We start from the raw sequence: 20,722 nt of genomic DNA on the forward strand, positions 1-20,722 counted from the left end.
ACAGGGTAGAGTTAGGCTAAAGCTGGATGACACCCAATTACCCCGCCCTCTCCTGAGGGTCGAAACTTTACAACCTGGGCTTGGTTACCAAGGTTGTAACCAAATAATGAAAATGTTCTAATCATAGATGCCAAAGCCTCAAATATTTTGCAAAACTTTCATTTTTTCAATGGATGACTTCTTACAGGATGATGTTACCCACCGACACTGCTTGAAAATCAATACTCTGAAGAGCAATTTCAAGGTGAACATGTAGTGTTTTCGACACTCATCATCAATATCTGAAAAATCGATTTTCTTGATGGTGATTTTCATTAGTCGTGCAACTACATTATTCTTGAATGAGATTTTTTTGAAAAAAGCCTTGTACATTTTCAATGAGTGGCTGACTATTTCATTGAAAGCTTTCGATGGTGCTTTCAACCCACCTCCTTCTTGCAGTCTCATACTAGAAAACGTCCTATTCATAATTAGAAGTTCTTCAGCGCTAGATAGATTGGAGTTCATATCACATTGTGAGTTGAGACATTTTTCACAAACGTATTTCCGATAGCATCTGTAAGCCAAGTACCCAGCAAAATACGTTTGTGAACAGCTCTCTAACGTGGTTGCTTCGAAGTTGTCTATTCCTGGGAGGCTCCTGGATGTCTCATCAGTTTCCGAGCATGAAGAAGATTCATTGGAAGATCCAATTGACATGGTTTCCACTGACTGAACATCTTCTAGAGTTTCCGGAACTATTCCTTCCATCTTTTCATTTTGGTCAATGATAAGTATCTCATCTTCATCCAAAGTATAACTTGATGTCCTAGGTGGCTCCATCAAATACTTCAAATTGAATAGTCTCAGAGATCCTCTGAAAACCCGAACTGTTGGATTCCTATTCCATCCACCCCTTTGTCTAATTGACGAGAATAAGTTCTCGATTGGGTCCTGATTCAATCGAGAAGTGAGTAGGTATTCCACTCCCTCAGCATCGATTAGAGACAACACTGAGTTTATTGTTAACAAAAATCCTTCAAAGCACGGTGGCCTCTTTTTTTTTGCATTGATTTTTTCGAGTTTTTGGAATATCCCTAATGATGTCTTCAAAATACTGTTTACATGAACATTGTCTTTGCTTAGAGCAGAATTGTCTGGATTTCTCGATAATTTCTTCTTACTGTTAAGGGCATCAAAGAGGGAATTCATGTGCACAATAAATTCAGCTGTATCCAATGCTGTCTCACTTCTCAATTGACCAGTTGCTACCACAGTTTTCAAAGCAGCTGCTGTTGTATGACTGAAAATTTGTGTTGCAAGCGAAACCTTCATTTTTTGGAAACTATTCGGCCAGATATGACTTGGTGTCAACTGGTGAGCAGCTCTCGTTGACCCACTGCTGGAATCAATTGCATACATCTCCTCGATGTCTCTGAATGATATAACTCTGTTATCCATTATAAAATCATGTGTGAGGAGGTTGTTTCGAACTGATTTAACAAGATGAGGAACATCGAAAAGTGCATGGACAACTCGTCCTCCACTCATTTCAAAATATGGCCGTGCAGGACTTACTCCAAGCTGCTTGTATGCACTACGATTAGTGGTACACTGGTCGCAAACAACAGCTCTAACATCAAGACCTGCATTTTCGAGAAACGTTACACAATCAAGCAACAGAGTTTTAGTTTTATCGCCTGACAGTCCTTTCTCAGTTATGAAATAACCAACTGGTAACTTCCATTGATAATAGAGGCCCCGAATCATAAAAACTGTTGCTTGCTTGCCTAAATGACAATCACGGCCATAATTTCCTATATCTTGATATCCTTCTATGATATCCAAGTTTGTCGAGTACTCCAAGGCCTGTTTGATAGCCATATCATCAAACATAAGAACACATGACTTTTCTTTTGATGACATGCACCGAGCCTTCGCTCTGATCCTCTCCATTAGATCTTTGTTGAAACCAGTTCTATAGGAGTTTTTCTCAGAAATCCAAGCTTTTATAGTGCTGATGCCTGGAAAAATCATAATTTGTTTGAGAAACTTATAGGCTGCAGGAGAAACCAAATAGAGAGTTGTGCTGATCATCTTCTCCTTTTTCGACCATGGTTGATTTTTTTTATGCTTCTGCATTCTCCACACGATAGCAGCTTCTTCACTTCGGAGGGGGAAATTCAACAAAGCAAATTTTTGAGAGTCAGAAACCCTTTTTTGTTTCAATTGCTTCTTCAACCTGTAAATAGTTGCTCTCTTACTAGCTAACTTATTTCTCAAGACTGCAACCTTCGTTGACAACACTTTCACTTTCTCTTCCAAACTCTTATTCGATGAACCAAATAAAGCTCTATTCACCGACTTCAGCTTTGGCGATGGTGATACATTATTCACCCAAAACTTGCCAGATGGGGTGCTGAGTGATGGAGAAGTTGGTGATGGCGAGACGGGAGGATTACCCAATGCACTAATATTTCTATATTTTCGGGGAGTGGATGATGATCTATTAAGAGTCGGTGTAGGGGATTCTGGAACAAGTGGTGGGTGTGAAGGGCCAGGTATTACTTCTGGTGCAACGTAGCACAATGGAACAGCGCCATTCATCAATCGGCCACTTGGCAGAATATCCGATTCTCGAAAATGCTGCTCACAGACTCTCTTTAGCTTGTTCAATTTTGTTGGAGATAGTCCAATCAAATCAGAATTTCCTGGAAAAAAAAGATACATATTGGATGAAAGGACATCAACATATTGATGATTTACAATTTACACATGTAGGCTCCATAACACTATATTCTCTCTGCCACGACGTGAGGAATTTCTTATAACATTAAAGTAGTGATAAATACTAGTGACCCCCTGGGTTGGAGAACTCACTGAAGAACTATTATATTGTAATCTTTGAAACCGGCAACTTTTAATTATAGGCTACAGAGTGTATGAAAATTATAAAAACATAAATATTTCTCTTACAAGAATAATTGACAGTAGGTTTCATTAAGGATCCTATTTGAAATGAAATATAACTCTGTCACTTTAACATATTTGATCTAAATTATTTAGGTACCCAGGTACCTAGAATAGAAGGTACTGGCCACGCGCATCTCAATATTTTAATGATCAGAGTCAGATGATCGGTGTGACGTCATTGGTGCTCTAAATATCTATTCTTCCTATCTTTTTAATGTTAAATTGAGCAACTTTGTAAGTATTTTTCTCAAAAAGTAAATAACTTTCAAGTCCCATCAACATCTCATACAATTCATACAATTTTTATCTTCAATTTTTCTAGAAATTCAATAATTGAGAATTGTATTGAATACTTGCTCTCGTATTGTGAAACACATATTTCTCATTTATAATTTGTGAGAGGAATTCTCAAATGATACTTGTTCTCTTATTGTTAAACTCTCATTCTTTATGTTTTATTTGTGAAAAGGAAAACAAACTCTTCATGATCCGATAATAATGTTTTTAATAAAAATGAATCATTAATTGAAAAGTATAGGCTACGTATGATTATGAATTCATACTATAAGTACCCTACAATATTTATATTCCTTCTAAAAAAATGATAATTCTCTAAGACAAGTGGATTGGTTGAATGCCTGTTTGAAAGACTACGAAAGGATGACAACCTTAAAAATTTGAATAAAAAACCTGCAGTAGAAAACCTTTGAAGCCATTCATCTTTTCAAATGTTGCCAAATTAAATCAGAGAAATCTTCTATAATAATTTGCTATATTAATTCTGTGATTAAATCTATTAATTCCTTATAGAGTATCTCTTCTCGTAGTATCAAATTAATGATAGTTCTCTATCTCCAAATCGGTATGCCCTCACATTATCGAGCATTCTGGAAGATCTAAGAGTTCAAAAGTGAATTTATAAAAAAAAATTAAGATAAATATTGTAGTTGTTGGTGGTACTTGAAAGCTATGTACTTTTGTAGAAGAAGACTTACAAAGTTGCTCGAGAAAAATAAAGATAAATTTTATTAGATAGAACATTTCTGTATGAATGTTATTATAATTTATTCTTTCATAATGCATTTTTTATGCTTCAGTACTCCAGAGCGAAGCTCGGTCCCCGATATTATGATTGTAATTGACTAACGGACTAGTTGACCGAGCGAAGTGAGGTCTAAGATTCAAGTCGACGGTTTTGGAATTTCTCTCAATGTTTAAATGTTTTTATGTTGCGCATTTACGGCGAAATGCGGTTAAAGATTTTCATGAAATTTGACAGGTATGTTCCTTTTAAATTGCGCGTCGACATAATATATACAAGGTTTTTGGAAATTTTGCATTTCAAGGATAATATAAAAGGAAAAAGGAGCCTTCTTCATACGTCAATATTTGAGTAAAAATCAGACTATAGAATTATTCATCATAAATCAGCTGTCGAGTTGACTATAAATTGCATGCCATGAAGCATGCAATTCAATATCTCAATGTAACTTGGTAAAAAATTAACAGCTGTGAAGACTATAAATTGCATGACTATAAATTGTATCCTAATAAATAGGATGCAAAGAACTTATAACAGCTCGTCTGGGCGCCTAGATGTCTTCTGGTTTTCTCGCGCTAAATTCCGGAGAGCGTTATATGATAATTAAATCTTGTGTAAGCATGATCTGATCAAATGAATAGTTGGTGTATAACTGTGCGAGGTCTACTGTTCACAGAACTACTAGCAGTTTTGTGAACAGTAGACCTCACGCAGTATTCTCATCCACCTGATTGAAACTATAGACCTTATGGAAATACAGCAATAGACTGGCTTCTCCACACATCTGTGTAATCACTTGTCAGCTGATTTATGATGAATAATTCTTTAATCTGACTTTTACTGTAATATCGACTTATGAAGGAGGCTCCTTTTACCTTTCATATTATCCTTGAAATGCAAAATTTCCAAAAACCTTGTATATACATCGACGCGCAATTAAAAAGGAACATACCTGTCAAATTTCATGAAAATCTATTACCGCGTTTCGCCGTAAATGCGCAACTTATAAACATTTGAACATTTAAACATGTAAACATTCTAACATGTAAACATTAAGAGAAATGCCTAACCGTCGACATGAATCTTAGACCTCACTTCGCTCGGTCAAATATCAAGTTATGATGTTCATTTCTCTTCTTTTCTGATACTTTTTTTAGCAGTCAGTCCAGTAGGAAATTCATAAACTAAAAAAAAACTACTCAAGTTTCATGATATTACGTGATAATAAATATTAATATGTTATAACAATAAAATAAATAATAATTTTATTAAGTGCAATGAAAGTGAAACGAGCTCTAATGTGTCTCCAAATTTATTATTAATCTTGGTAAACAGATCTTAAAATTAGCATTGCATTATGTTGATGATGTTTATTATTGTTATAAAATAATGATATTGAATGTTGATTGGCGAAATGGAAAACATGGGTCTGATTTCTGATTACAAAGTTTCTTCCTTTAATTGACATCTAATGAATTGCGTGAGTTTTCTGTGTGAGTTTACCAAGGTTAATTGAATGGAACAATATGCCCACAACCCGGATGTTACACCGTTAGAGTTTTCTGTTTGGGGGCATTAAGCATTGGGGAGTCCGATGGTAGCAAGCATTCAAGCAAGAGAGACATCAGTGTTTTATTTAAGTCGGGCTTAGGCCACAAACTTAAGTTCAGTCATAAATTTTTCAAATTATTTTACATTGAGTTTTTTCTAGCAGCTCCTTGAAGTTTAAGAATAATTAGAGGCTAACAACTAAATATAAATGCTAGAATTGAAGGCTAATCATTACTAGAGAATTAGAATACATGCAGATTGTTCTAAGTGTAAAGGTCTACTTATAAATCTCTCAACATTGTAAAATGATATAAAAAATTAATTGAAGTGAGTGGAGAGCATTTTCAAAATTCTTTCAAGTTTACAACCTATGTGCAGTGTATTAGTTTCAATCAAATATAGCGATATGAATAGATTCTTGCTCCCTTGGTCACTTGCTCCTAAAATATACACTTACTTGGTAAACTCACTCATGAAACATCCGGTATATTATTATGAGAATTATGAAATTTTCTTACCTGTATGACGTATCCAAATTTCTGATAAAGATTTGGAAAAACGGAACATCTTCAGTCCTTTGATTTTTGCTGCACTGTTTGTGCAGCCTTTGTAAGAGCACACTGTAAATGACATCGCGGAAGCTCGATTATTCACATTGGCGAGTAACTTAGTCTCTTCACTTTTAGTCAATTGCTCGAGACCAAGACGGCAAACACGAAACTATCACAACACAATCAACCATCCAGAAAGAGGACAAACAGCAGACTGTCTTCAACAAGACAACAACCAGCCTGTAGCACCCCCAGCATAAGCGGGGCTTCAATAAACAAAAGCAGCATTTTCAAAGCTCAACACCCACCATTGAACGATTCTTATAATCAACCGTGACAAGTCCTTTCTGTGTGAAACACAAAATGCAATAGCCAAAAAGGTATCAGAGAAACGAAGTTCTCCATTATATTATAATGGTAGGATACTCAGTTTTCAAAAAAGTGACCAGCACTGATGCCGATTCCATAAGGTCTGGGTAGGTAGGTAGGTAGGTAGGCTGTGGAGCCCACCCAAAAAATATTTTGGGGGGCTGAGTCCACAAAAAATTCTGATCAATTATATGGAAAAAACCCCTCCCCAGACCCCTAACCAATGAGCCCACCCAAAGATTTTGATAAGTCGGCGCCCATGGTGGCCAGGGTATAAAAGTGATAAATTCAGAATCTTCATGTTCAAATGCATGTTAAACAGCTCATTAGTTAATAATAGTCCAGTTACGAGATAGTGAAAAAGGGCAGTTTTGATAATTAGTTCCGAAAACGCAACATTTTTCGGGTAATGATTCTGGAGTATTGGATATCTTTACAAAAGTTGACCTTATAGAGCAAGTGAGAGAAAAATGAGTATATTGTGATTCCAGGCTATTAATTATGTATACTAACATCCTGCAAAAATTCAGCTTCACCAAATATTATGGATTGGGTGACTTATGTAGTTTAAATGAATGTAATAATAGTAATACATCAGCTTCTTCTTCTTTTCTCATGTTATCTTATTCTCTTCATCTCCTACTTATTTTTCTTCATCATCATGTTGTAGCTCTTCTTCTTTTTCTCCTTCTTCTGCTTCTTACTATTATCTTTTTGTCATCATGTTCTATTATTTATTCTTCTTCTTCTACTCAAAATCGTCATTTTATTCTTATCATCTACTCATCTTCTTCTTTTTCTTCTCCTCTTCTCCATCATTCTATTCTTCCTCTTCTTCTCCTTCTTCTTTTTATTTTTTCTTCTTCTCATTGAAGAAAGAGAAGAATGGGAAGGAGTAGCAAGATAGAAATAAGAAGTGGTAGAACATGAAGAAGATTAGACAGTGGAAGAAGAAGGGAGAAATCTTCTTCTTCTTCTTCTTCTTCTACGAGGAGGAAGAGAAAAAGAAGAAGAAGGAGTAGCATATGAGAGAAATAAGAATTAGTGGATCATGAAGGAGGAGAAGAGGATAAGAAAGATGAAGATATACTATACAATAGTGATAGAAAATAATAAATATTTAGAAGATGATGAACTGAAAACTTCATATTTTCTTCTTCTTCTTCTTCTTCTTCTTCTTCTTTTTCTTCTCTTTTTCTTATTCCTTTACTTCTTCTTTACATAGAATTCTCATTCTTACAGAACACAGAGTAATATAAATGATACAGTCATGATTCAGCTGTGAGAATGTTGGGATGAAATGCAAAGAAAACAGAAGGCGGTTGAATAATATTATTATCATCACAATAGTCCTATAATTGCTTCACATGTTGACAGGTGTCTGGTGCCGAGTTGACTGTGTGTGTGCATCTGTGTGGTGTGTGTGTGTGTGTGTGTGATAGTGTGAAGGAGTGAGGGGCGACTACCTGTCAGTGGAGTGGGTGATAGAGTTGTTGTGAGGACGGAGTGCGGAAGGGGGGTGTGCGAGACCGGAGTAGGGTTCTGCGCGCTACCTGCAATCTGGCAAAGGAACTACCTCGATTACGCATGAACAGAAAGTCCTATTCCGCTAGCCTTCTGTGCTAGCCTTCTGTGCTATTCTGTGGTCTAAGTAACCAATCGTTTCAGTGTTTCAATCATGAAGTTTACATCCTTCCAGGATTTGAAAAAATATAGTAGTGAAAAAGAAAAAAAAATAAAGGATGAGCATGTATATTATGAATTGAAGTACAAATGTACTCATGGTGGTGTAATGAAAAGTAAGTCCAAGTGACATCGACTAAAAAAAAATAAGTTCAAGGAAAAAGATATGCGAAGAGCCTTTAAGCAAATCATTATAGACCTAAGCTATTTATTACCTTAACTCCTGATTTTTTTTGTGGGTTGGAGGGGGTGTAGGGGGGCTCTATACCCGAAACCCCAAAAGATAGATTAGGAAACAACTTCAGAAGTGATACTTTCAGTTTCAGTTGTTGTTCAATTTTCAGCTGCTCTAATATAATTTATGCTCTATTCAAACATGCTACACCATACATCCGCATAATATACGCACTAAGCTTACCTTGTCTAAATACAGCATTGTAATGCGTATATGGATATATATAGGCATTACAATGCTGTATTTAGACAAGGTAAGCTTGTTGGTAAAGTTTGTTGTCGCATGTGCAAACGAAGTCATATCTTTACTGGAACCCGAACTGGGGCTACGGTTACCGTAACTGTAGCCACTGCAAAAAATATATTTGTTCTGCTGGAACTGCCAGATGCTGGCAGGTCCTTGGCTTGCTAGTTTCTCCAGTTACTGGCGTGAGCCGTTTATACAGTGTCAGTCGTTGGCATCCAGTGACTGGCCACCTTAACTGACAAGCCGACTGGCACCGTGTAAATCAGCCTTAATATTAAACAGATGCTGACTTCATAGCGTAAATCTCACTATAGATTAGATTAGATTATGTTCATATGGTCATTATCCTCAGTAAACTACTCATACTGATTATGAAATACTCATATTGATATATGTCTAAAGAATGTCATGGGCAAAAGCTTAGTACAGTAGTCAAAATATGGCTCATTGTATTAGGTTTACGTCGATATTTTGGAAAATAGAGGAGTCGAAAAAATGCACACTGACAGTGGATATCATAAAAATAATTTTACAGGTGAAACCATTACTTCATATTTCGTTTTAAAATTTGGCTCAACTCAAACTTACGCGACTCAAGTTGAGAAGAGACTGCGACTCTAGTCTCTTCTCGACGCAGCATGTGTTTTCAAATGGTGACACTCAGACCAGTCGATTCTAGTCTCCGCGACCTCACGACTGTCGAGCGTCGACGTGAGTTGCGTAGTACCGTGCATTTTTAATGATAGTGAAGTTATGTTTTATGAAAGTGATGTTTTATCATTGTAGATGAGACAATAATAAGAATTAGATGAGACAATATTCATAATTAGTACAGGCAATGAATGCTCAAAAAAGGGTATAGAGGGAAAAGTTTGGAAGACAATTTTTGACCCCGCAGTTCTGTTCAGGGTAGTGAGGAGGTAAACATATCAAAAGACCCCACCCCTACCCCCTGTGCTAAGGGGGTGGGTGTGGTTTAAAGGTACCATTTTATGGTTTCTCGCGTATAACTCGATAATTATGCATTTTACAGACATTACTACTCTTTAAAGAATTGAAGCTTACATGATTTCCTACAATATTGATCTTACAACTTTTTCTGTATCTCTTTTACTTTTCGAGATATCCGCTCTAAAAGATGTGACATTTTGGAAAAAAAACACATTTTCCTTCAATTATTTGCAACAGAACTGCGGGTCAAAAATTGTCTTCCATACTTTTCCCTCTATAACACTTCGTTGACTGGGTTAAATAGTTATTATAAAATTTGTTACATGATAAGTAGTGACAAATTTATTTCATTTATTCATTTATTGTATAAAATACTATAATCATAATACAATTATGACATTGGAGGAAAAACTAGGCTGAGCCTGTTAATTTTGTCCAAAAGATAAGGTTATGTAATCACACACTGCTTCGTCACTTCGGTTATTTCGGTTATTTTAGATCTTATATTATATATATTATATTATATCTTATATATATATATATTCGGTTATTAAATTAGATCTTATATTTTTAATAAAGTAAGATTAGAAAATGGAGTAGCATGGAACTGAAGTAGTGACAATGAGCAAGAAAGTCGTAATGTCGAGAGACTGGAGTATCCTCGACTGGAGTCGTACGATTTGAGTAGAAGTAGTGCGAGTTGAGCCTTACAATTGAATGAGTTGACGAAACATCAAAGTAAAATACCAAGTAAGATTGAAAGCTGTACGTCTATTTGTTTCTGTTTATGTTCACTGTCAATAAATTGGTGTATAGATTCTTTGAACACTCTGTAGAAGTGGATTACCTCTGTGTTACTGTCTTCGCCCTCAAAATCCTCGTAAATCAAGAACGGATGGTTGCTGATTTTCTTCAGCTGAATAAGAACAGAGAGATGGGATACAGGATTTGAAGCGCTCTCTTTCTCCAGTCTTTTCTCCCAGAAATCGACGGCTGCTTCGTACAAAAGTTTCTGCAAACAATACACAACTGCAATTAAAAATTTTGATTTTTATACTAATCATCTATAGAGAGACTCACTTCAAATTGTCAGCATTCTTTGGAGATGACATCAATGCTTTCCATCCAACCAAGATTCAAGATTCAAGATTCTTTATTGCCAGAACAACTTTACATTGTATGAGCACGACAAAAAATAATAACAATAATATAACTCTTGTGAAATAAAAGATAAATTATGATATAAAATTAAGCTTATGATAAAAGAAATCGTATAATATATGAAGATATTACAATAACAATTTGTCTTATTATTTTGTCTTAGTCTTAGGAACAAACTACAATTCATAATATTAATAAGTTATTCAGTTTTACCAAAAATTAAAGGTAAATGTTGCATCATGAGCATTCATAATATTGTAGACTGAAAATACTCATCTACCGAATAGTATGCTCTCTCTGTCAATTTATTTTTTAAAATTTGTTTGAATTCATAGATTGGCAGCTCTCTAATTTCTAAAGAAAGATTCTTATAAAACCAATGATGACAGTTTGGAATGAATCCTTAATATATCAGTAAAAACTTACCTATTGCCGTATATATTTCATTCATTTTTTAGTGAATTTCAATTTATTTGTTTTCATGAATTGAAAATGACCTTGATCAGAAGAATGATATTGACCGATAAATTCGCTAGTGGTGACAACCTGACTACTGTTCCTGAAATCTGTATGCACCATTACACTAATCTTTTTTTGAGCTATTCAATAAGTCACTGAACGTGATAAAAATATTCAATAAGATTTTCAATGCATCAGAATTAGTGTCTCCTTTCTCTCTGAAAAACGTGTAATATGCAACTCAGGTTTGCGCACAGGCATTTTTTGCCCATGCAGACCATTTTCTAATGATTTATTTGGCTTAGTGTATTCATGAGGTTATTTTATTCTTTGTTGTTGTTTTATATTGAAAATGAGTACATGATATTTTACTTTCCTTGCCCTATTACCATAGGTAAGGAAAGTATTGCTTTCGAAAAAAAAATAAGGTACCCAAATTTCTAAATTTCTATACTTTTCAAGGTCCCCTGAGTCCAAAAAAGGTTTTTTTTGGGTATTGGTCTGTATGAATGTATGTATGTATGTGCGTGTGCGTGCGTGCGTGCGTGTGTGTGTGTGTGGTGTGTGTGTGTGTGTGTGGTGTGTGTGGTGTGTGTGTGTGTGTGTGTGTGTGTGTTGTGTGTGTGTGTGTGTGGTGTGTGTGTGTGTGTGTGTGTGTGTGTGTGTGTGTGTGTGTGTGTGTGTGTGTGTGTGTGTGTGTTGTGTGTGTGTGTGTGTGTGTGTGTGTGTGTGTGTGTGTGCGTCTGTGTACACGATATCTCATTTCCCAATTAACGGAATGACTTGAAATTTGGAACTTAAACTTAAGGTCCTATAAGGATCCGACACGAACAATTTCGATCAAATGCGATTCAAGATGGCGGCTGAAATGGCGAAAATTTTGTCAAAAACAGGGTTTTTCGCGATTTTCTCGAAAACGGCTCCAACGATTTTGATCAAATTTATACCTAAAATAGTCATCAATAAGCTATATCAACTGCCACAAGTCCCATATCTGTAAAAATTTCAGGAGCTCCGCCCCATCCATGCAAAGTTTGATTTTAGATTCTCAATCATCAGGCTTCAGATACAATTTAAACAAAAAATTTCGAGTGGAAAAGATTGAGCATGAGAATCTCTACAATTAATGTTCAGTAACATTTTCACCTAAAATTAAAAATAAGCTCGAAATTCGAGAGAATGTGATTATCCAATTATTACAAACTGTTGGCAACTGTTGATTCTATTAAATGATTCACTATGAAGAGATAGCATACCTCGTGTGTCTCTAGCGTTATTGCCCTGTCACCAGCTGGCTCAAATCTTTGAATAGTAGTCTTGAGATGCACGGGAACACTAGCGTCACGTGATCAATTTTCATAACGGCAAGGAAAGTTGTGTGAGTGCGCCACACCAGATTTTTTACTTTGTAAATTGCATTTTTTTTAAATAAATATATTTTGTCTGTCATCCAATCGGTTATTCCTCGGTCGATTGAATAAAAGCAATCAATTGTTAATACTATAGGATTCGAGTAGCTTGTATAGTCATTTGCTTAAGAATTTCATCTAATGCCTAGAAAACTAGCACTTGATTATTCAACTGAATTTTAGTTGAATAGCCAAAACTAATGGACTTGAAATTTTAAATATTACAAGGATCGTTCCAGAACTAAGTTACACTATTTATTTACAGCTCTGTACATGACAGGAAAAGATAAAAACTTTAGGGATATCAGGGAAATTTCTTCCAGGTTTAGTGGAAGTGCTGTAAAACTTTCATGCGGCTGCCATGATTCATTCGTCAGTTAAGAGCAATCCAATATAACGCTACCACTCATTCTTCCGCCAAATGGAAAATTCGTAGTGTAATCAGTTTTTCAACGTGAAAGAATAAAAATGAGACTGAAATTTAGTACGAGTTGTGTAATGTGTATGGTGACGACATTATGTCAAGGCCAATTGCTTCTCGTTTGTTCTGTTGAGAGGAGAATAACATTACACAAGGAACAACGAAGTGACCGTCCATTCACGTCACGTGCCCCAAACATTGTCGAAGATGTCTGAAGACACCGACCGTAGTCTTAAGGTGCGTACAGATATACGCGCCGCGAACATGAGCAATTCACTTTTAATCAGCTGATGCCAAGCTTTTTATATCTGTATCTTACCGTTTCTGTAAAAATACAGATATATAGTCAGCTGATTAAAAGTGAATTGCTCATGTTCGCGGCGCGTATATCTGTACGCACCTTTAAGCTTGACAAAATGCATCAGCAAATCTCTCAAAATACTCATCTTTTCACTAAAAGTGATTCTTCAGCGAAGATGTTCCAATCGCCTAGATTGATAGAGTTTGAAAAATGACCAATTTGGATTTAGCTGACAAATTTCGTACAGGCCCTTCCTGCATTGATCAACGGCATTGATACGGTCAAAAGATCCGTTTTGGGATATTCAGCTACTGATTTTTTTCAAGTTATCCTACACTTGGGTCTATTTCTATATATTGAGAAATTATCCTCTTCTTCTTCTTCTTCATCTTCTTCATCTTCATCTCCATCTCCATCTCCATCTCCATCTTCATCGCCATCACCATCTTCATCTTCTTCTTCTCCTTTTTCTCCTTCTTCTTCTTCTTCTTCTTCTTCTTCTTCTTCTTCTTCTTCTTCTTCTTCTATTTTTGAAGACACTACAGTCAAATTTTAACTGTTTGATTGTAGTGTCGTCAAAAATACTGTAGTTCAAAAACGAATTCTCTCCAAATGTTGGAATTAGCCATAAACACTACACAACTGTCAGTGGATTTCAGTAGCACTTTTATTCTTTCCCGAATGACAATACGTATTTTTCATTTGGCGGTAGAAGTGAGTGGTAGCTTCATATTGGATTGAGTGTAGCTGACAAATGAATCATGTCAGCTGCATGAAAATATTACACGAGTTTGGGAGAATAAATTTAAATTTCAATTTTTATGCTGAATTTCAATTCAAATTCAGCATAAAAATGAAATATTTCATAAAATTGTGCAAATCATTTTCTGATAGTACCGGGTGACCACGAGTAACATTTACATATTAAAAATAAAAACAATATTAACTTTTCAAGACAATATTTATTCAATTTGATTAAAATAGTTTTGAGTATATGCCATTTACTCTACGTAGAGAAAATTATGTCAGGAAGGTGGTGTCCTTTTTCCCTGAGGCAATTTTCTATTGCGTCCAGGAAGCTCTCCCGCACTCGTTCCTGTGTATCCTCATTGATCAACGCCACCTCAGTAAGTATCGCCGCTTTCAAGTCATCTAAAGTAGAGAGTTTATGTCGATAAACTTGCTCTTTCAAATATCCCCACAAATAAAAACCATACATTTCAAGGTCCGGAGATCGAGGAGGGAAGTGCACAACTCCAAAAATCTTGAAATCAGTGAGATCTTCCTGGACAGAAAATAAAATTGCCTCAGGGAAAAATGACGTATTCTTCCTTACATAAAGTGAATTGCATATACTAACAACTATTTCACTCAAGTTGAATAAATAGTATCTTGAAAAATTAATATTGTTTTCTAATTAATAAAATGTAAATGTTTCTCGTGGTCACCCTGTATAGTGAAGTCAAAGTTATAATGACAGTGGAGAAAGATAGAACAACGTTGCCGATTCTCTGCTTTGTCACAGCCTTCTATAGAGGATAGCTGATACCGGTATATCTGATGTAATAATAACTATGCATTATTGTTTAAAATAAATTATTATATTTTAATCGTCAAAAAATATTATTAATGGTTGAATAATACATTTTCATGATTGAGATAGAATATTTTGTCAAATGATATTTTTCTTCTTTGTTATGAAACGTTCTGGCAACATTGCGGAGGTAGAAAAAGATAGCACTATCTACATTGTCAAATGATGGACAAGGATAGTAACACCAATCGAATACGGCCATTATAACGTGGACCTCACAATAGAACAATAGTCAACTTATATTGGTGCTTCATACAAGCTGCGGAATTCTTGAAGGTTGTTGTCTTCATAGCTAGGGCAGAAAATTCTCAAACTTGGAATAGATTCTCACCTGAATAGGTTCCTAGGATAGAAGGATTGACAAAATCGACCAATGCATGGAATTCTTGCAGGTTATTCTGGATCGGAGTGCCAGTCAATATAATTCGTCTTTTGCAATCGATATTATTCAAAAGCTGAAAGGAAAAAATAAATAAAAAGTAAATATTTCATACCTACAATATACAATAAAAATTATCAAGTACCCTTTATTTTATTCCACTGTTCAAGTACTCTTGAAAATGGCTCTTGAAGAGTTCAAACTAGTGATGTTGCGATAAAATAAAGATTACTTGATCAGTTTTATTGTGTTTTGATAATTAGTAGCCCTAAAAAGAAAAGTCAATTTTGTAATGGCTAATCAACCAATCATACTTTATTCTGTAATAAGATCAGTAGAAAGAGTTGAAATAATGAAACAGTAAACAGAATCATTATGATGAAAGGGAAATTCTTATCTTACCAAGCATGCTTTAATTTAGCGTTAGGCCTATTCTTGCTACCCAAATACTTGCTTCTCGTAATTATATTATAAAAAACAATTGAGAACAAATTTGAGTTCTCACCGTGGATGCTTTGATAGCGTTATTCTTGAGGCGATGACCTTCATCACATATGACAAGATCGAACTTGTATTTGCACACATCAGCATGGCACCTTACAAACATCTCGTATGATATTATGATCACTGGTGTCCTAGGCTGTTTTTCGTAGTCGACGAATTTATTTTTCTGTAAATAAATGACCATAAAATGAACCATGAAACACTGATTGGAAAACGGTGATAAATGAAACAAGTGCTGCAATTTTTGTCTAATAGGGTAGGCTACCTAGGGCCTACATCATACAAAAAAAATTCAATCTAATTCAATATATTAGTAGAAGTTAATATAAAGGTGAATTTATAAACATGTATTACATGCTTGGTTACAATGTATTTTATTCATTTTTTGCTAGATTACTCCTGTGTAGAAAGAATAAGTTATTGAACTGAATATATGTAATAAGAAAATCACAATTGTTAACATACAATAAAATGAGAAATTAAGAACTATGTAAGGGAATTTATGAAGGAGGTATTCTACCTCAAAACGAACAAAATGTGATATTCATAGATAGATAAATATATAGAAGATTGGACATTCCAAAAGGGTACTTGAGAATTTTCATTCAAGATTCAAGATTTCTTTATTACAGAAAACATTTATACAAATGCATAGCATCGTCATAGATTAACTTCAACTTTATATTTACTTTAACTTTACATTAACTTTAACTTTAAACATTGTTTAACTTCATTTTCAGCTTGCTTATTTTTATCTTTATACTGTACAAACTCACGATCAGACAATAGTCTTGTGAGCTTAAAGTTCGTTTGTACTATAAATTTATTATAGTGAATATTATGTGACTGTATGTATGCATTTGTACAAGGAACAAATAAATTTTAATTTGGAAATTTTCATTTCATTCCAAATTAAATATACAGTAGAGTGTTGCAATGAAATGTGGGCAATATCTTCATATATACGAGTAAATATAAAATTGTCTCGCATCTTCATCTGAAAAATATATATTTTCAAATTATGGATAGTATCCACGACATCAATTTGTTTAACACATTTTTCTAGTATTAAACTTGAGAATTTGCTATTCTCTTACCTGGTCGACTACATAAACATGGATTCTCTCCCTTCCTAGCCACCGTTGGAACTCATTATTCCAATTTCCCAGCAAGCTACTTGGTGTCACAATCAGAACACGCTTCAATAATGGAACACCATACGGTCCTTGTTTAAACAATGTCCTGTAGAACAAATTTAAAAGACTTTAAATCACTTCTTAGTAAATAATAATAATTGAATAAGCAAATAATTCAATTCCTAATAATGATTATTCATTATTATTAAACGAAAATCCAAATGCAAATGCTGTAAATCACCCCGAAAACTTCTGCTACTGCAAATATTGTCAACAGGGTAAACAGCTAGATGGAAATTCGGTGAGCGCTACTATTCAACAAAATAATTTGTCAGTCCGAGAATCGAACCCGGTACCTCCTAATTGCCGGTGAGGAATAATTATTCTTAGAAGTGATGAATAATATTCAATCTGTCACTTGGTAACGGTGTGATTGGGCGAAACCGGTCGTGTCATCAAAGAAAATAATACAACTATTGATAGACTTACTATACCCTTTTTACGCCAAACTGACAATCTCTGGATAATCTACAGATGGAAATTACTGAGATATTACATTTATTCAAATGCTAATGAATTAATAATTATTACTAGTAGTTCTGTGAACAGTAGACCTCACGCAGTATTCTCATCCACAACCACATGTACCTATGATTGAAACTATAGACGTTATGGAAATACAGCAATAGACTGGCTTCTCCACACATCTGTGTAATCACTTGTCAGCTGATTTATGATGAATAATTCTATAGTCTGATTTTTACTCTAATATTGGCGTATGAAGGAGGCTCCTTTTTCCTTTTATATTATCCTTGAAATGCAAAATTTCCAAAAACCTTGTATATACGTCGACGCGCAATTAAAAAAGGAACATACCTGTCAAATTTCATGGAAATCTATTACCGCGTTTCGCCGTAAATGCGCAACTTATAAACATATAAACATTTAAACATTAAGAGAAATGCCAAACCGTCGACTTGAATGTTAGACCTGACTTCGCTCGGTCAATTAAAAGAAAATCCAAATCAAATGCTGTAAATCACCCCAAAGACTTCTGCTTCTGTGAATATTGATAACAGGGTAAACAGCTAGATGGAAATTCGATGAGCGCTACTATAAATTATTTGATCAGCCCGGGAATGGATCCCGGTACTCGTATAATTGTCGGTCAGGAATAATATTATTCTTAGAAGTAATGAATAATATTCATTCTGTCACTTGGTAACGGTGTGATTGGGCGAAACCGGTCGTGTCATCAAAGAAAATAATAGGGCAACTATTGATAGACTTACTATACGAAAATTGATTAACCTCCTAATTGGTGGAGGGGATGTGGTAACTGCTTATTTGAATAATAGTAAAATATTTTTAAAATTTGTAGAACATCCAAATGAAAATCGTACTTTACGATGGACAATGAGATAAGTTCACTGGATAAGGGAATATGGTGACAGTTTATTCAAATAGCAGTGACTTTTTGGAGGGAAATATGTATCCTAAATATACTATAATAAGATATATTGTTTGTGCACATGGTACAATTCTTCAACAAGTATGTAAATATTTTTCTTCATGCAATAAATAGACGTGTTCAAATTTCAAACAAATAAGAAATGAGTTCTGACCAGACTAGAGTAATAGTTTGCAGCGTTTTGCCGAGACCCATTTCGTCAGCGAGGATTGCACCCAAGTGGTCGCCACTCCTAAGACCGACCACACATCGATACAGGAAGGTGACTCCCTCGCGCTGGTGGGGGCGCAGTTTACTGGCCAGCCGCGGGTCGATGTGAACGTTCCTCACCTCTACGTTTTCCGTGTTGAATTTCCACTGGAAAATCCAACAGAAACATCAATCAAACACTTATTAGAAGAGTCATTAAAACACATAAACAAATGAAACATTTTTGGCACATTGAAAAATTTGTGTGAATGTAACAAATTTTCTATGAAATGAATAAAAACAAAAGTACTGTTAAAAATGTGATCGTTGAAGTAATAACTAATGCTCATAGGTTACATTCACTCCATCACGGATTTCAGTTGATCACGAATCATATGTTTGGAGGGTTTCAATTTGTCGAAATCTCAGGTCGCCAAGTTCTTCTTGTTTTCAGAAAGTCCAGTGAATACAATGAATACACTAATATATTCGAATGATATTTATAATATATTTCTAATAATCTAATAATAGAAACCAGCATATTGCCATTTGAAAGCAGAAAACTAAGCCTCCTAACCACCCTTTTACCCTTTCAACTGAGCCTCCTAACCTACCCTTTTAAGTAACAGGAAACAATATGTTTTTCCATTTATATCTACATGGCTACTTGATACTTTTATTGGGCCGATTGAATGAAAACTAGAGTCTAGTGGCTAGCAACTAGCCATTAGTTCTAGCTAGTGCAAAAATTAGGGTTGAATAATCATGTGCTAGTTCTAAGTAGACGCAACTAGGCGTTAAATAGGCTAGACATTACTATATATAACGTATTAATAGCCCATTATACATGCGTATTACATACTGGTCATTATACAAACATTAACGGGTGTTTCACGGGGAACGCAACCCGAATTGAATGACAAAATTTATTGCACTACGATACATGGAATTTTTATGACAGTGCAGGCTACCGCAACAAACGATCGTTGGTAACTCAAATTTGTTGGCATGAGAGTTAGTTTCTTGTAGATTATGTTCTACGTACATCAGCTGTTGTACTCTGCCTTTCCACGGCAGAATATGCTGCCCCGGTTTGGTCAAATTCTGAACATGCCAGACATTATTCTTTCACAGATGGAATTTAATAGAGAATGCATTTATTAAAATGCTAATTAATATATAATTATTATTGAACGAAAATCCTAAATAAATGCTGCAAATCACCCCGAAGACCTCTGCTACTGCAGACATTGACAACAGGGCTAACAGCTAGATGGAAATTCGATGAGAACTACTATCCAAAAATTAGTTGCCAGCCCGGGAATCGAACCCGGTACCTCCCAATTGCTATCCACAGATTGTCAGTTTGGTGTAAAGGTAAGCATTCCTGACTAGCAATTGGGAGGTACCGGGTTCGATTCCCGGGCTGGCAAATAATTTTTGGATAGTAGTTCTCATCGAATTTCCATCTAGCTGTTAGCCCTGTTGTCAATGTCTGCAGTAGCAGAGGTCTTCGGGGTGATTTGCAGCATTTATTTAGGATTTTCGTTCAATAATAATTACATTATTCTTTCTTTATTTATTCTTGTTCACAATGAAGCACAGATTGGGATATGTTGATACAATGAAGCACACATGTTGATACGACAGTAAATGAGACTGGAAGAATATTTCAGGCTGCCTCAAACCCACACCTGTTGAAAAATCTTCCCAATCATAGGAATAGCGCCACCACCCATTCGTAGAGCTGTTGCAGCAGAAGTAGAGCGGAAAAAGCAAATCAGAGACCGAATGCATCCTCTGTTTCACCATCAGCCAATATCAACAAGACTCGAGTCAATAAGGAGTTTTATCCAGTCAACAGTACCTCTTACTACAACACCTCAACAACGAAGATTAAATCTACTGCAGGAGAAACTTCAAAATCCGATCTTGGAACTGAAATAAAGTGCAATCTGTGGTAGTGAACTCCCCTTCACAACTTGGAAGTCAAACTTGTAGAAGAGGGGTCTCCAACCTTTTTTATCCAAGGGCCACATTGTTAATTCTTGGGAGGCTTAGAGGGCCAATTGCAAGGATGTATGTGAAATTTGATTTGTGGGGATACACACGACGGGG

At 35.3% G+C, this 20,722-nt stretch overlaps 1 protein-coding gene across 1 annotated transcript in view; it reads right to left on the minus strand.

Annotated features, from left to right (window-relative positions):
• The window catches only part of LOC111045498 (DNA repair and recombination protein RAD54B), a 57,759-nt gene that overhangs the window by 21,205 nt on the left and 15,832 nt on the right, over window positions 1-20,722 (minus strand). The window contains exons 7-11 of the mRNA XM_039419996.1: window positions 18,570-18,772; window positions 16,906-17,050; window positions 15,810-15,974; window positions 15,257-15,380; window positions 10,428-10,624 (exon numbers count right to left, since the gene is read on the minus strand). Coding sequence (XP_039275930.1) covers window positions 10,428-10,624; window positions 15,257-15,380; window positions 15,810-15,974; window positions 16,906-17,050; window positions 18,570-18,772 — 834 coding nt within the window. The remainder of the gene's footprint in view (window positions 1-10,427; window positions 10,625-15,256; window positions 15,381-15,809; window positions 15,975-16,905; window positions 17,051-18,569; window positions 18,773-20,722) is intronic.

The sequence above is a fragment of the Nilaparvata lugens genome, chromosome 2 (genome assembly GCF_014356525.2).
Source record: "Nilaparvata lugens isolate BPH chromosome 2, ASM1435652v1, whole genome shotgun sequence".
In the NCBI taxonomy this organism is placed as follows: Eukaryota; Metazoa; Arthropoda; class Insecta; order Hemiptera; family Delphacidae; genus Nilaparvata; species Nilaparvata lugens.